This window comes from Podarcis tiliguerta, assembly GCF_965153285.1.
Source record: "Podarcis tiliguerta genome assembly, chromosome: 10".
Lineage (NCBI taxonomy): Eukaryota > Metazoa > Chordata > Lepidosauria > Squamata > Lacertidae > Podarcis > Podarcis tiliguerta.
Genome location: NC_139543.1, coordinates 18,288,373 through 18,305,501, shown reverse-complemented (window position 1 = coordinate 18,305,501; position 17,129 = coordinate 18,288,373). Strand labels below are relative to the sequence as shown.

Below are 17,129 nucleotides of genomic sequence, written 5' to 3'. Positions count from 1 at the left end.
CACCATGAAACATGGTCTTTTGCTCTGGCAGCCCTTCCACCTGACCACATGTTTAATAGGTGGAATAGGAAGTTCTGCACCTGCGGATTGAAGCCACAATTCATTAATGTGGGCCTGCAGGAGAATGGCTTTGCTGGTGGAGACACATTCACCCAACACACAGACACCTACCTCTACCAATCTGTGATTTATTTATTTGTTGGTCCTCTCAAAATACATATTTAAATACTCATTTAAATGTGTTCTTCCTCTCAAAATATGTATTTAATGATGCTTTGGTATGCATAAATGGCTGAAAACCACCTCAGAACATCAAGACAATGTGGACAGGTAGATATTAGTTCAAGAGGAACGGATCGGATTATTTTGAATAGGAATTCGCAAAGACCAAGTTCCTCAAACACCCCCACAAAATGGCCTATGTAATTATGGCACTTTTTGTTCTCTGGGATATTGGGGGGGCAACATCAAAATCTGAGACTAATAGGGTTTTGGTTTCGCCCTCATACCTTGAGAAATCCTTGGGATAATAAAGCTAATATTATAGCTAGGTTCAAGGTTTTGTTTTGTTTTTAATTTGAAAGGGTTTCATTTTTGTCCTCCTTATCTAATTATTTAAAACATGAAGAACATAAGCTGAGCGGCAGTCCACAATCTTGAGAATGCGTATCCTGGCTTTGTTACATTCCTGGAGATAACAAATCTCCAGCCTGACAAACTTACAGCTCCTTCTCCTGCCAACCTCCCTCCTAAAAACCATGAAAACAAGGGGTGCTTTTCTGAACAGCTGTGAAAATATTTTGTGCCCCTTTGGAAGGACACTAATCCTACAGAAGTCAAATGTTCTTTATTCATCCACTCTCTGTTGTGGAGTCAACGCAAGGTCTATGCAAGCGTCCCTGTTTTCCCCCCTACCATCCTCCTGGCCACAAAGTATGTCGATGAATATACATTTTCCTTGTATCATGCTGCGCTAAATATGGTCATGGTCAGTATGTCAATAATCCCTGTGTTTAAGAGACGACCAGACACTGGTGTTGGGACATTCCTTCTGTTCAACTCTCTTGCTGTCTGACGTCTGATGCTTAAAACAGAGCATGCTTTCATCCTTCCGCACATTGTCGCAATCCCCTAGGAACACTTTTTAAAGGGTGCCGCAGCCACTCAGGGGAAACAGTTGCTGGCCAAATCAGATACAGACGCCTCGATTCAAGCTTTTCGTGAATGCTGCATTGCGGTTTCAGATTTGCACCAGCCTAACGACAGAAGGGACCATGTCTACCTTTGGCTACAGGCGAGAGCTTAGTAAATACGAGGAGCTAGATGAAGATGAGTTGCTGGCTTCTCTGACCGATGAGGAGCTGAAGGAGTTGGAGAGAGAGCTGGAGGACATTGAGCCCGACCGAAACCTTCCGGTGGGACACAGGCAAAAAAGTCTCACGGAGAAAACGCCAACGGGAACTTTCAGCCGGGAGGCACTAATGGCCTATTGGGAAAGGGAGACCAGGAAACTACTGGAAAAAGAGAGAATGGGGGCGTGCGAAAAGGTAGGCTCAAAAATGCTTTGAACTGTGTCCCAGAAATACGTCTTCTCATTGTCTATTCTTGTTCAAACGGTATTTCTCCCACAATGCTTGCTTAATTATAATTGATGAATGGGGGCAGTATTTATTAGAGAAATGTAGAACTCCTATCTTCTCCAGCCATCATCAGGGCAGGTAGCAGGAGACAGCCAGGTTGGGCACCAGGTCAAGGGCCCTCATTGATCCAACCTGCCTCACTGCTAGGCCCAGGCGGTGGTGCTACGGGCAACGCTTGGGAACCAAGATGAGCTCCCATTCACAGTGGCTGGAAAGCCATCTACCATCACTCTCCACCTCCACGTTGTGACTGAGCAAGGGCTAAGAGTGCCCTTCTACTGAGAACCAGACATTCTGGGTGTGAATGCAACACCACCAGTTTGCCGTAGTGGTTAGAAGAACTTTATAACTACTACTACTACTACTACTACTACTACTAATAATAATAATAATTTATTTATACCCTGCCCATCTGGCTGAGTTTCCCCAGCCACTCTGGGCGGCTTTCAATCAAGTGTTAAAAACAACACAGCATTAAATAGTAAAAACTTCCCTAAACAGGGCTGCCTTCAGATGTCTTTTAAAGAGAAGATAGCTGCTTATTTCCTTCACATCTGAAGGGAGGGCATTCCACAGGGCGGGCACCACTACTGAGAAGGCCCTCTCCCTGGTTCCCTGTAACCTCACTTCTCGCAATGAGGGAACCGCCAGAAGGCCCTCGCACTGGATCTCAGTGTCTGGGCTGAATGAGGGGGTGGAGACACTCCTTCAGGTATACAGGACCGAGACCGTTTAGGACTTTAAAGGTCAGCACCAATACTTTGAATTGTGCTTGGAAACGTACTGGGAACCAATGCAGATCTCTCAGAACTAGTATTATGTGGTCCCAGCGACCACTCCCAGTCACCAGTCTAGCTACCGCATTCTGGACTTAGCATTTTATCTATTTTTAAAAGTAATAGTGGTAGGCATTCTTCTAACCTGAATTACAGGCTCAGAGAAGGACCTTTGGGGTGGTATAGGGCAGTATACAAGTATATTAAATAAATATAATAATAACCCAGGTGCTGAGGAGGTGGCAGAAAATCTGCCGGTGTCACCACCACTGTCACAGGTGAACAAGAGGAAGCGGTGGTGACAGGATAGAGCAGAGGAGGAGGGTGAAGCTGCCTCCGCAAAAGGAATTGGGAGGTCCAGTGGAAACATGAGGGGTGGTGGTGGTCAAACTGGCCGAACTGCGCTGAGGGCCTCCTGAAGTCTAGCCAGCATACTCAAGAATGATGGGAGTTGTTTTCCAACAATGCCTGGAAGGTCGGCGGTTCCTCATCCCTGAAAATTCACTTTTGTTGAAGGATTGATGTACATATTAACAATGGTCGAGGGCTTCTGAGCTGCTGTATCTTAATACCATAAACAGGAACACGGTTTTCAAAATGTTTTCCAGCTTTTCAAAATACAGACTTGTAGAAAACGAGCAGAACCACGTGAGGGCTAAACTAAAAAAACACACACGGCATGATATGCTACTTTGTTATTTGCCAGGTGTGTGGTTTTTGTACAACATTGTTCTCAGCTGCATTTCCTTCAGTTGGAGGAAAGATAACTTAAAAAAAAATCAGTCAATTCAAAAACATTATGTTAAAACCTAGGCTTCCTCAACCTCGGCCCTCCAGATATTTTTTTGCCTACAACTCCCATGATCCCTAGCTAGCCAGACCAATGGTCAGGGATGATGGGAATTGTAGTCTCAAAACATCTAGAGGGCTGAGGTTGAGGAAGGCTGTTAAAACCAGTAAGATTATTTTTTTAAAGTAGTTGCATTCAACAGGACCTAACTTACAGTGAGCAATCATTTTAAAATGTGACCAGTCTATATATGAGGAAGGGATGGCAGAATCCTAGAAGGAATTGACTCTTTGATTGGGCTTAAATGTATAGCAAAAACTGTAGGTTTCAATAGCACATTTCATGTACAAAATTCTTAATAGTCATTGGCCATGGTCTTGAACTCCCCAACTACAGTGGCACCTCAGGTTAAGTACTTAATTCGTTCCGGAGTTCCGTTCTTAACCTGAAACTGTTCTTAACCTGAAGCACCACTTTAGCTAATGGGGCCTCCTGTTGCTGCCGCGCCACCGGAGCATGATTTCTGTTCTTATACTGAAGCAAAGTTCTTAACCGGAAGCACTATTTCTGGGTTAGCGGAGTCTGTAACCTGAAGCGTATGTAACCTGAAGTGTATGTAGCCCGAGGTACCACTGTAGTTCCATTCCTACAGTGGGCCTCTTCCCTTCATTCCATTCAACAGAAAGGCCATCACAAACAGATATAAAATCTCAAGGGACTTTCAAGGACATTTTGCTGTAGAGGGCGAAGGGTGTAGCCTGTGGTTGGGCGGAAAATAATGGGAATGATTGAGACAGACTTGAGTACTTTTATGTCACTTTGATTGCGGGGGGCGGAGGCGGGGCGGAAATAAGCAAATGCAAAACACTTCCACTGACCCATGATAAAACCTGAAAGTGCCTAATGTTGACAGGATTGTGCCCATCCACATTTCTGAAGGATGCGCAGCCTTTATTGTACAGTGGTACCTCAGGTTCAGTACTTAATTCGTTCCAGAGGTCCGTTCTTAACCTGAAACTGTTCTTAACCTGAAGCACTATTTCTGGGTTAGCGGAGTCTGTAACCTGAAGCGTGTGTAACCTGAGGTACCACTGTATACGCATTACAATTTACTCTGCCTCCAATGCACTCCCACTCCTGGCATTTAAAGCATGACATTGGCCACAATCCTTACACGTCCTGCAATTTCTTGAGAAATGCTGTGGTTTGATGCGTTTTCCTGCAAACCCACTTCCATCCGATTTGAAAACGCGAGCCACGTTGACTTCACAGTTAAACTGAGGCATGTATATCTGAGGCGGGCATGACAGAGTGTCATGTAGATTGTTGGGCTAGGACCTGGGAAACCAGGGTTCAAATCCGTCTTCAACCATGAAACTCGCTAGGTGACCTTGAGCCAGCTCTCAGCCTAGCCTAGCTCATTTGCGGCAGCCATTGCGGCTTCAGGAATAGGAGCTGCTGATGTAACTTGAAATGCAAAGGGGGAGCTAGCTTTGCCATATTTTAAGCTGCTAATGTGTACATAAGCCCAGAGCGGATACAGTGGTGCCCCGCAAGACGAATGCCTCGCAAGACGGAAAACCCGCTAGACGAAAGGGTTTTCCATTTTGGAGGTCCTTCGCAGGACGAATTTCTCTATGGGCTTGCTTCGCAAGACGAAAATGTCTTGCGATTCCTGGGGGTTTTTTCCGCTCCCCACCCCCTTTTTCTAAGGCACTAAGCTGCTAATAGCCTTTTAGCAGCTAATCCGCTAATCCCTTAAGCCTTTAATAGCCGCTAATAGCCGCTAAACCGCTAATAGCGCTAATCCGCTAATCCGCTAATGGGGTTGCTTCGCAAGACGAAAAAACCGCTGGACGAAGAGACTCACGGAACAGATTCTTTTCGTTATGTGAGGCACCACTGTAATTTGCATTGCTATCAATAGACAGGATCCTAATAATAATAATAATAATAATAATAATAATAATAATAATAATATATTATTTATACCCCGCCCATGTGGCTGCGTTTCCCCAGCCACTCTGGGCGGCTTCCAACCAAACATTAAAAACAATATAGCGTCAGACATTAAAAACTTCCCTAAACAGGGCCGCCTTCAGTTCTCTTTTAAAAGTAAAATAGTTGTTTATTGCCTTGACATCTGGTGGGAGGGCGTTCCACAGGGCAGGTGCCACTACTGAGAATGCCCTCTGCCTGGTTCCCTGTAATCTCACTTCTCGCAGCGAGGGAACCGCCAGAAGGCCCTTGGCGCTGGACCTCAGTGTCCTGGCTGAATGATGGGGATGGAGATGCCTTTGTTGTACAGTGGTACCTCAGGTTACATACGCTTCAGGTTACAGACTCCGCTAACCCAGAAATAGTGCTTCAGGTTAGGAACTTTGCTTCAGGATGAGAACAGAAATTGGGCTCCGGCAGCGTGGTGGCAGCAGGAGGCCCCATTAGCTAAAGTGGTGCTTCAGGTTAAGAACAGTTACAGGTTAAGAACGGACCTCCGGAATGAATTAAGTACTTAACCCGAGGTACCACTGTACAGGTATAGTGAGATTTCTGAAAGCAGCCACAACACTAATGTGCTTCCCAAACTCCAGAGAATTTCAGGACTGGCCTATGCACAGATCTCTTTGGCCTTTATCGTGTTGGTCTTTACAGCAATCAATCATTATTGAAGGGTGTAGATGCCCCATCCTCCGTGTGAAGTCATCCTGTCCATCTGTCCATGTTCATCTTTACCATGGTTAATGCCAACCAGTTTCTGTCTTATCCAGACTAGTTATCTTAACCTGACTCATGTTACATAACGGTTATTCTGGATGAGGTATGGTGGTGAATTCGATTCAGTTCACATTTCAAGCTATCTTTTATCAAATCTGCCCTTTCTAAAACACCATGAGAACTGAAACAGCCATCCTTCCAAATTGGTACTTCAAACTATGCAATGTAGTTCTCCAGTCAACCACGGTTTACAAAAAAATGCATATATTAGGTAAAAAATGTGCATAAGGGTTAATATATTTGTGAAAATGACATTCATTATATCAGGAGAAATCACTTGTGAGAACGTGTGCCTTCTTCAAAACTGCATTCAAAAATGTGTTTATTAGGAGAAGTTCGCATTAAAATGCTGAATAATTTTCATGAGAATATTTTTAAAATAAAATTTGTTAACTTCTGCAAACAGGTGAAGGACAGAATTTAAGATTGGAAAACTGAGAAGCAGAAAGAACCAAAACTGTTCAGGATAAGTGTAATTTGTGCGTGAGGCATTGGGAAAAGGACTATTTAATCCAATGGTTCATTTTTGCAGGGCAATCCTATACATGTATACTAAAATCTAAGTCCTACTGAGTTTAGTGGGGCTTGCTCCCAGGAAATAAATGCAGAACCACAGCCTTAATCCTTTAACTGTAGTTTATGATTCGAAGCATTATGTATTTACTGGATCCCAGTCACCACACATTAGTAGGCAATAATGGTCTTTAAAGGATTATCTTAGTCACAAAATGAAAATGTATTTTCCTAATTAAAAATATCCTGCGTTGCTTGAAAAACAAATTCAAGTTTTGGCTATCTGTCTCATTTTACACAATTAAAGCTAAGAATTAGTTTAATTGCCAGTCTGTTCAGGGCTGAGGAGAGTTTTAAATCCACCCTCCTCATATAGTGAAGGTTTATTTATAAAAGAATAAATCATTGTCACAACATTTACAAAGAATTCGTGAAACACACACAAATGTATCACAAAGCATCACAGAGCAAACAGCAAGTAACTGTTTGATCTATATTTGCTTTTAATTTATTGAAAAGGATGTGTATTGGGCCCATATTCTATCTACCAAATCATTCTGGCTGTTATGAATAGTCACGTGGGGGAATGTCCTTCTTGGGTAGGCAAAGTAACTTATTATTTCTTTATCTGAGTTTTTGTTGAAAGTTTTCAACATAGAATACAATAAAAACCAAACTAATCTAAATAAAAATAGAGAAGAAAAGAAAACCAAGGATGAAAGGAAGGAAGGAAGGAAGGAAGGAAGGAAGGAAGGAAAATAAGAGGGAGGGAAGGAGAGAAATAAAAAACAGAGCCTTCTGTGAAGGATATATCTTAACCCTTATTTCACGCAAAAAAGAGTGGACTTTCCCATCTCTCAGCTGGGAACTTCCATTTCTTCTCCCAGCAACCCACCTGAGAGTTCCTTCCTTCCTGGTAGGCAAAGTAACTTACAAAGAAGTAAAGACCAGACTAAATGAAAGGTATTTCACAAAATTATATATGAGAGTGTTTCGGCAACTGCCGAGCTACACAGTTCCTTTGAGGTAGTCATTTTTCTCATACGTGCCTCTGCTTCTTTTGAAACATAATCCCTTGTTTTTGTAGAGCAGGGCGGTGAAAAACAAACCAAGGAGGGGAATAAAATTCCTAGCAGTATACAGATTATAGGGCTATATTTACCCCTGAACTGATACAGCCACATTCTCCACCAGTGCAAAGCAGCATCATTCGGTTGGCTGCCATGGAATTATCTCACTCCTTGATTGGCACTTATCAGAACCCAGCTAGAGGAATGTATCCAAACTCTGCAGCCCAGGGTGCTGGTATGCAGTCAAGGGATTACTCTAGTTTGGCCTTGCAACTTCTCCAAAGGTAACAAATAGCAAATGAATAATAATGTAACCTAAAGTATAGCTGGGGATGCAACAAGGATTCAGAGCTCTGTCGCGCAATATATTATACCCAAATAGCAACAATCATTATGTTTAGATCTGGAAAGGTACAAGCACAGTTAATGCTATACTTAATTTCAGCCTACACTTGAGGCTGATTGGCACTTCTCTCTGAAACCGCTCTCTGTTTCAAGCACAATTATATTATTGTAATTTTAGCTGCAAACGTTTACGGCGCAATCCACTTGCACAGTAGCCAATGGCCCCACGTGCAGAAGATTCCAGAAGGACTGAGCAGAGCTCTGGTTTCTCCCCCACTCAGCCATGCACCAAAAGAAGTGGTGGAATGGATGCTAGGAGGGATGAAGGGGGTCTGTATGAAACTGCTATAGCTCATCCAGTCCTTCCTTTCTCTGTTTCTGCCTGTTGTCATGTTTGCAACAGGCACAACCCGCATCAAGCAAAAAGGGAGTGGTGACTTAGGACTCCTGTTCCTCCAAAATGCACTTCCAGCAGGTCAGAAAAGCAGCAATGGAGTCCTCTGTGTGCAGTCCAAATGGGTCAAGGGTCCCTCAATTTTTTCTAGCATTTGCTAGGATTTTTACTTGTTATTATCCAAGCACAAATCAAAGTGTTGGTGCTGACCTTTAAAGCCCTAAGCAGCCTTGGTCCAGTATATCTGAAGGAGTGTCTCCACTCCCATCGTTCTGCCCAGACACTGAGGTCCAGCTCCGAGGGCCTTCTGGCGGTTCCCTCATTGTCAGAAGCCACGTTACAGGGAACCAGGCAGAGGGCCTTCTCGGTAGTGGCGCCCACCCTGTGGAACGCCCTCCCACCAGATATCAAAGAGAACAACAACTACCAGCCTTTTAGAAGACATCTGAAGGCAGCCCTCTTTAGGGAAGCTTTTAATGTTTGATGCATTACTGTATTTTAATATTTTGTTGGAAGCCACCCAGAGTGGCTGGGGAAGTCCAGCGGGGTATAAATAATAAATTATTATTAAATTATTATTATTATTTCAGTCCCAGTCACTGATTGTAATGCAGATATTGCTGGCAACTGTAGCATGGGCCACAAATTTTAGAAAATAAGGAATGAGGCTAAGTAGCATAGCACTGGCCACTTCTTTGTGGTGGTTCAGAACAGGAGAAAAAAAAGGGCGTATTCGTAATTTGTCCACCTTGTGATGTTTCCTAACCAAACAATCATCTCCCTGAGTTGGTGTTTCTCCCAGCGGTGCTGTTTACTGCAAATAGCAGCTTTGTGGGGCAAATAGCATGAAAATAGTGTGCCCAGTTTTAAGCACACTTTCAACAAATGTTTGCTTAGCCCAGTGTGACCCTGAGATGGTCATACTTTCATCTTGTTTTTTCCAGGGTGAGGTGAACATTTGAGGGGTTTTTTAACAGGCCAAGAAGTATTTGTTCTTAGCTTGTGGCCCATCATACTGTAGGGTGACCAGAATTTAAAACAAACCCTGCAAGCCAATAGTTGTCTTTTGGTGAATCGTCTTTATTTCTTTGTGTTAACACGAGCACCTCTTGCCAAAGTTTAGGTTTTATTCATCTCATATTAATTCTAACATAAACATAATTTTGCATGGGTACAATACACAGATGCACATGTCTGCTCATGGGAACACAATCCTGGCAACAGGAAGGATCAGTGCCTCCCTTCATGGACCACCTCCCTTTTCTTCTTTACTTCCTTCCTAATTTCCCAGTTTTGTGTTAGTCCTCTGTACTCTCCTGAGTCTTGCATGCACTGCAATTTACCAGCTGATACACCTAGGACTTGACGATCAGAAGGTCGGCGGTTCAAATCCCCGTGACGGGTTGAGCCCCCGTTGCTTGGTCCCTACTCCTGCCAACCTTGCAGTTCGAAAGCACATCAAAGTGCAAGTAGATAAATAGGTACCGCTCTGGCGGGAAGGTAAACGGCGTTTCCATGCGCTGCTCTGGTTTGCCAGAAGCGGCTTAGTCATGCTGGCCACATGACCCGGAAGCTGTACGCTGGCTCCCTCGGCCAAAGCGAGATGAGTGCCGCAACCCCAGAGTCGGCCACGACTGGGCCTAATGGTCAGGGGTCCCTTTACCTTTACCTACACCCCACGTTAGGCCAGTGTTGTCCGTGTATCTGTCCCTCCATCCCCAAGATCAGAACTTGTATGTTATTGTTGGGTTTTTGACCACGTGCAATTCTGTGCAGCTTCACACAGAATCAATTAAGAGTTGACTGAGCAGAAAGGAGTAATTTCTGCCTGGAGATATAGAAGCCTAGAAACAGCTCTACCATTGGTCAAGGTCTTACACAGGCACAATGATTTATGACCTACTGACTGGTATGTGTTTGTGGTTTGGTCAGTGTGGAGTTGAAGAGTCATTTGGTTTTGTGAGAGAGAGTTAGTTAGATCCGCGTATCTGTTCTGTTCTTGTACATAGTAACTTGTAGAGTCTGCTGTGAATAATAAACACACCTATAAGTAACAAGTTACTGGTTCCTGCTTCATCCATCCTGCCTGCAACTGCTTCCGAGAACTCCTGCTTCCGAGAACTCTGCGTATGCTCTGCTAAGGTCTGGCTAAGGTCCTGCAACAGGTCAAAGTTGCAAAACGCCAACAGTTATTTCTACTCAGGAAAGTGCCCTGAGTTTTCTTTTGACCAGCAAAACCAGTTTGGCCTTCCTGGTGTATGCCAGTTTTTCATGTATGCCCATTTCCCCCAACATTACTGTTCCCCTACTTCAGGCATGGCCAAACTTGGCCCTCCAGCTGTTTTGGGACTACAACTCCCATCATCCCTAGCTAACAGGACCAGTGGTCAGGGGAGATGGGAATTGCAGTCCCAAAACAGCTGGAGGACCAAGTTTAGCCATGCCTGCCTTACTTGAATACAGGGGAACAATAATATCAGATCATGCATTTCTTGCCCATTGTGATGCTGTGGACATTCTCAAATGGGTGTCCATAGCCATAACTTTCCAAATCGAGACAGTCCACAATGTACTGAGATATTGCATGAGATGTTTTTGATGAAAAAAACGCTTTTTTGAGGAATGATGCCTGGGTCTCATGAAATGAGTTAAAAATAATGGTGTGTCATGTTTACTTGACAAACGTAGCATCTGGGAAAGCCCCAGGGTTGTCTCAATAGAAAACTCTGAGAACCCTTATGATAAGGTACGTTTTTATTTTGACAGTCATTGAACCTACGTTCTTTTTTAGGATTCTAAACAAGAAGATGATGAAGATGGATCAGAAGAAATTAATGAAGAATATTTCACGGAAAGTAACAGCGAAGTTTCTGAAGAGGCATTCACTGAAGAAGATGAAGAAGAGGAGGACAAGGAGGAAGAGGAGGAGGAGGAGGAAGAAGATGACGACGCTGGAGAAGAAAGTGGTGCAGACGACGATGAAGAAAAGAAACCTGCTGAAGCGTGTAAAAATGCTGCAGACACCGAAAAAAGAAGAAGTTCGCTCAGCATTAAACTAAAAAAAAGTAGCAAGAATGCAAATGAAATTGTTACCAATGGCCATAGTGAAAAGAATACTGAAGATGCGGGTTGCAGGATGGGCGCCATGCACCCATGTGGAAATCCGACGGTGATTGAAGATGCCCTGGAAAAAGTCAGGAACAATGATCCCGACACCACGGAAGTCAACTTAAACAACATTGAAAACATCACACCACAGATGCTGACACATTTTGCGCAGGCCCTCAAGAACAACACTGTGGTCAAGACCTTTAGCTTGGCCAACACTCATGCGGACGACAACGCCGCGATGGCTATTGCTGGCATGTTAAAAGTGAACCAGCACATCTCGAATCTGAATCTGGATTCCAATTTCATCACGGGCAAAGGAATCCTCGCTATCATGAGGGCTTTGCAGAACAACAAGGTTTTGACGGAATTGCGGTTCCACAACCAAAGGCATATCATGGGCAGCCAGGTTGAAATGGACATTGTCAAACTCCTGAAGGACAATACTACTATTGTGAAACTGGGGTATCACTTTGAGCTTGCAGGACCAAGGATAAGCATGACGAGCATCCTGACAAGAAACATGGATAAGCAAAGGCAGAAACGGATACAGGAGCAAAGACAGCTAGAGGCCAGCGGGGATGGAGCCATCAATCCAAAGACCAAAGCTTTGCAAAAAGTAACTCCTGGTTCTTCACCTTATTCGTCTCCCCGAAGTTCACCTTGGTCCTCTCCGAAGGTGGCTAGGAAAGTCTCATCTATTCAAATCCACCCTTCTTCTCCAAGAAATTCGCCATGTTCCTCTCCGAAGGTTCCTAAGAAGGTTCCCCCTGTTAAAAACCAGCCTCCATCTCCTCCTCCCCCACCACCCCCTCCCCCACCTCCCCCACCTCAAATAACTCCCGAAAAGAAGGCACCAACCAGGAATATTGCAGAGGTTATCAAACAACAGGAAAGTGCCAAGAAGGCCCCACAAAATAAGCAGAAAAAGAAGAAAGGCAAGAAGAGCAAAAAATACGAGAACGAGATCTTGAAGGAAATCAAAAATTCTTTAAAATTAGTCCCAGACAAGAAGGCAGAGGAAGGCTCACGTCCCTCCACACGACCTTCTACTCCAGTGAGATCCATTCATAGCGATCTAATGGATGCAATTCGTGCAAGTAGCATGAAACAGCTGAGGCGGGTAAGTGTCTTCATTCCGAAATAGAAACACATCTCACAGGTACAAGATAGGACTAATCTACGCTGGTGAGTTATAACGTTAAAAATGCGTTATAAAAATGTGACCCCAGAGGGAGCTGTAGTGTAGGGCAACGATCTTCACCAATGAGAAATTGAGTCGAGAGCTATATTTTTATAGCGTTTTTAATAGTGTTTTTCAGATTAGTGTAGATCCAGCCATAGATTTTGTTTAGAAAGTAGCATGAGGTTTTCTTTACCCCCCCAACCTTTATAGTTAAACTACAAAGTAAGGTGATCACTGCATAATATTCAAGAAAAATTTCTAACTGCATTAAAAGAAATACAACACATTAATTTGTGTCAATTTGTATCATATATATAGTGTCTCAGTTAAAACCATTCCCAGTTATCTATTCAAATAACATGCACCTGAGAATTAAGATGTGAGGTATGGATATTTTTATTGAAGCCTGACCAAAGCCTGACCAAGCTTTGAAAAAACCTTTTTGCCTGAGGGTCCCCAGAAACTTGGAACTGGCCCAGTTGGGCATCACGTAACTGGAGTGCTGCTGCAAATAAATAACATTTTCTTCAGCACTTTTAAAAGTTTGCTTCTTTGCAGTACTCTTTTTCTAGAAAAAGAGGTGCTGGAACTCACCCTGAACACCTCCCTTGTTCTCTTATAATGGTAATGGCGCCCAGCTGAGAGGTGCCAGAACTGAGCTCTGGCGAGCTTTGGCTGGAGAAAAAAATTGCCCTGCTTCATTGTTTTAACCAATTTCAATTCCTAAGTGAGTCTGAGGGGTAGAAGGAGCTTCATGACAGTTAATCTGGTTGAAAGTGTGTAGTATAGTATAGTGGTAGCTGTATAAGCAGACCCCTGAAAAGCAAACACAGGAAACAATTGTGCGAAGACCAGTCTTCTCATAAGAACAACATAGGAAGTTGCAAGTCAGGCCATCTAAATCTGTGTTATTGACTCTGACCAACAGTGGCCACTCCAGCATTTCAGACAAGGTTCTCTACCTAGCTACTGTTTCCTGCTTGGCAGGGGGTTGGACTCGATGGCCCTTGTGGTCTCTTCCAACTCTATGATTCTATGATTCTACTATCTGGAGATGCCAGGGATTGAACCTTCAAAATACAAAACATAGTGGAAATGAACCAGGTGTCTAGGCTCAGCAGTGAAGGAAAGAAGGCAGGCTGTTTTCTGACCAGTAGAGAGAAGCTGAAATCTTACAGTCGGGTTTTGGGTGGGGGTCTCCTTCCTTGACAAGGTGGCCACTTGTGCATCACAAAAGGGGAATGAAGAAGGATAGGGCTTTGTGTAAAAATACATGTACTGATGCACACACACACACATTATTTGTGTATATTAAGAGGAATGTAAGCTGAGCAGCTAATGTGCATAACAGCCGGCCATTGTGCAGAATGTGTTCATAATCCTTCCACGAAGAGGGAATTGTGCACATTTCCTGGTCAATAGACATAATCCCTAACATGCTTTGGGGAATCTGCATATCTCTGCTGAATTTTGTACATTCTCCAGTCATTATGCGTAATCCCCAAGAGGGGAATTATGAGCCAACAGTGACTCAATTGACATTCCATTTAACACAGTGAGGTAAATTTAGAAATAATTTCTGTAAGACTGTGACCAGCTGATCTGCATGTCCACCCAATCTGCTTTCCATGAGCTGTTTGCTCATGGCAAACAATTTCAATGCCCCTCTTCTCCTTTCTTAGGGTTTTTAAAAAAACTTTGAACTGGGCAGCCCTTCAAATAGAAGTCTCCTTCAAATAGAGAACTGCGTCTCGTAAAGTAGGAAACAAGGCCACCCAACTCAGAGCTTGAGAACTGAGCACTGGTAGCGTGAGCTGCTGTTACAGTTTCAAAAATGCTATTGGCCCTCAGTCCCAGAGGCCTACATAACATCCCAAGCTGTGTGGTAGGAAGAGTTTACTCAGCTCATGCCTCTCTTGTGCTTTGTTTCCACAATAGGCTTTTAGACTAACGAGCAAGTTTGTAGGAGAATCCTGTAAGTGGACATGGGAATATGCCTGTTATGTCATCAGTGGCCACCTGCTGTATAAGTGGCACCCAGAGGCTCCACCCACTGGCCTGAGAGCAGGAGCAAACCCTTCCCATAGATGCTCAGGTTCCATAAAGAGTTGGTCATCACTTATTGGTAGGGCAACGATGGGGAAACTATTGTCCTCCAGATGTCAGAATCATAGAACCATAGTTGTTGGACTCCAATTCCCATCAGCTCCACCCAGCAAATGACCTAGGACAAGGTTTCCCAAACTTCGATCTCCAGATATTTTTGGACTACACTTCCCATCATCCCTGACCACAGCTCTTTCTGGCTAGGGATTATGGGAGTTGTAGTCCAAAAACACCTGGAGACCCAAGTTTGGGAAACACTGGTCTAGGATGATGGGGGTTGGAGTCCAAGGACATCTGGAAGGCCACAGGCTCCCCACCCATCCTCTAAGCTTCAGAGCATAGTGTACATGCACTCAGGCCATTGACAGCCTGGCTGAAATAATGAATGTGCTTCTGGAAAGTTGCCCTCAGTAGAAAGATGTGTGGTAGGCTTTTGTCCAATAAGAATGCATGTGGCAAAGAAATCCAACATGCATATGAAATTTACAAAATATTTTGAGAATTCCTTACAAATCTGTCTGGAATGATTTTTCAAAACCAAATCCTGGTTAATATCTGATAGGTCTAGTAGGTACCAGATAAAGTAGATTTATAGGCCACTTGTTAGCCATTTTCTCCTTATGTTTTCCAATAATAATAATAATAATAATAATAATAATTTTTATTTATAACTCACCCATCTGGCTGGATTGCCCCAGCCACTCCGAGTGGCTTCCAACACATATAAAGACATAATAAAACGTCAAACATTAATAACAATAACCAATAACAGTGCTCCAGTATCACGGATAATATTTTTACTACCTCATAACCATTCAATATATTAGATATTGACTCTTTTCCTAGTTAGACCACCTGATTCTTTTCCTTCCAGTTAATATTTCTAAATCAGAAAAACAAAACTTCCCCCCCTCTTTTTTTTTAAGGTGGAAATCCCAGAAGCACTGCGATGAAAAACAAAGAAACAGGAATGGAAATGACCGAGATGAGAGTTTAATGATGGTTAAGAGAAAGCAACCAAGTTGTTCTGCAGCTATTCTATAGACTAATGTAAATGGCTTCAAGAGTGCACTCTTATATTTGAATATGAACAGAGACCGATTAAACCATCAAGCAACGCTTCGAAGGATGCGCCAGCATTTTCATTTGTAAATATTGGAACGTACATTTTTTTTTTTATCTGATGAGATTTCTAAGAAGAAATAGTTTATTTAGATGTTCTTGTTGATACCAAGTACCACTTCACAGAACATGTTCTTTATACAGAGAAGGAATTGTTCAGTGACCTGTGCATTTTAATTTTGATGTCTGCCTCATGAATTTACAATAAAGGCGGTTTGGGTTTTCAAGTAACAAAACAGTCTTTGTCCCAGAGTGCCATGAGTTTGTCACCTAAGTTATGTTGGGATATGGAGCATCTGGGAATAGCAGGAGACGATTCTTGATATACCTGAGATTTTGGATGGACTCATTTGACATGATCACCCTGTGAAAAAAGCTAGAAATTCTCTTCTTGTGGTGGCAGATATAGGCAGAAGGTATACAACTGAAGAGAGCTGTCTATCCCATGGAGCTAGATGTCCGGCCTGAATGATGGGGATGGAAACGTTCCTTCAGGTATACTGGGCTGAGGCCATTTAGGACTTTAAAGGTCAGAATTGTGCTCAGAAATGTACTGGGAGCCAGTGAAGATCCTTATATGGACCCAGTGGCCGCTCCTAGTCACCAGTCTAGCTGCATCATTCTGGATTAGTTGTAGTTTCCAAATCACCTTCAAAGGTAGCCCCACGTAGACCGCATTGCAGTAGTCCAAGTGGGAGATAACTAGAGCATGCACCACTCTGGCGAGACAGTCCGCGGACAGATAGGGTCTCAGCCTGCGTACCAGATGGAGCTGGTAGACAGCTGCCCTGGACACAGAATTGACCTGTGCCTCCATTGACAGCTGTGAGTCCAAAATGACTCCCAGGCTGCGCACTTGGTCCTTCAGGGGCACTGCTACCCCATTCAGGACCAGGGAGTACCCCACATGCACCCACCTCCTGTCCCCCCAAAACAGTACTTCAGATTTGTCCCCTCGACAATGCTATGTAAGCAGGAGAAACATAGGAAACTATGATGTACTGAGTCTGTTGGGAGGGTGTAGACTATTCTCTACACCAGGGACGGAGTGTCAGGAGCTCAGCCTACACTCGAGTAGGACCATGGCAGAGACACATGCCTGACTGGCATGTTCTCTCCCCCCTGGTCAATCGTTCAGGAGCTTCAATAGCTTTCTTCTGCCCGAACATCACAGCAACTGATGCCAGCAGACACCGGCACAGTCTGTCGGGATCCGCAAAGTCTTTGCAACTTGTGTGACAGACCTCAGCAACTCAGCATTTTGGCTAATCTACTTTATTTACATATAAACACACACGGAGCAC

The 17,129-nt window shown here is 43.7% G+C and overlaps 1 protein-coding gene across 1 annotated transcript; it reads left to right on the top strand.

Annotated features, from left to right (window-relative positions):
• Positions 1-701: 701 nt before the first annotated feature.
• On the top strand, positions 702-16,063 carry LMOD2 (leiomodin 2). Its single transcript, XM_083399792.1, has 3 exons — positions 702-1,547; positions 11,095-12,534; positions 15,630-16,063. The coding sequence occupies exons 1-3, from the start codon at positions 1,275-1,277 to the stop codon at positions 15,654-15,656; spliced, it is 1,740 nt and encodes a 579-aa protein (XP_083255918.1). The 5' UTR covers positions 702-1,274; the 3' UTR covers positions 15,657-16,063.
• Positions 16,064-17,129: the final 1,066 nt, after the last annotated feature.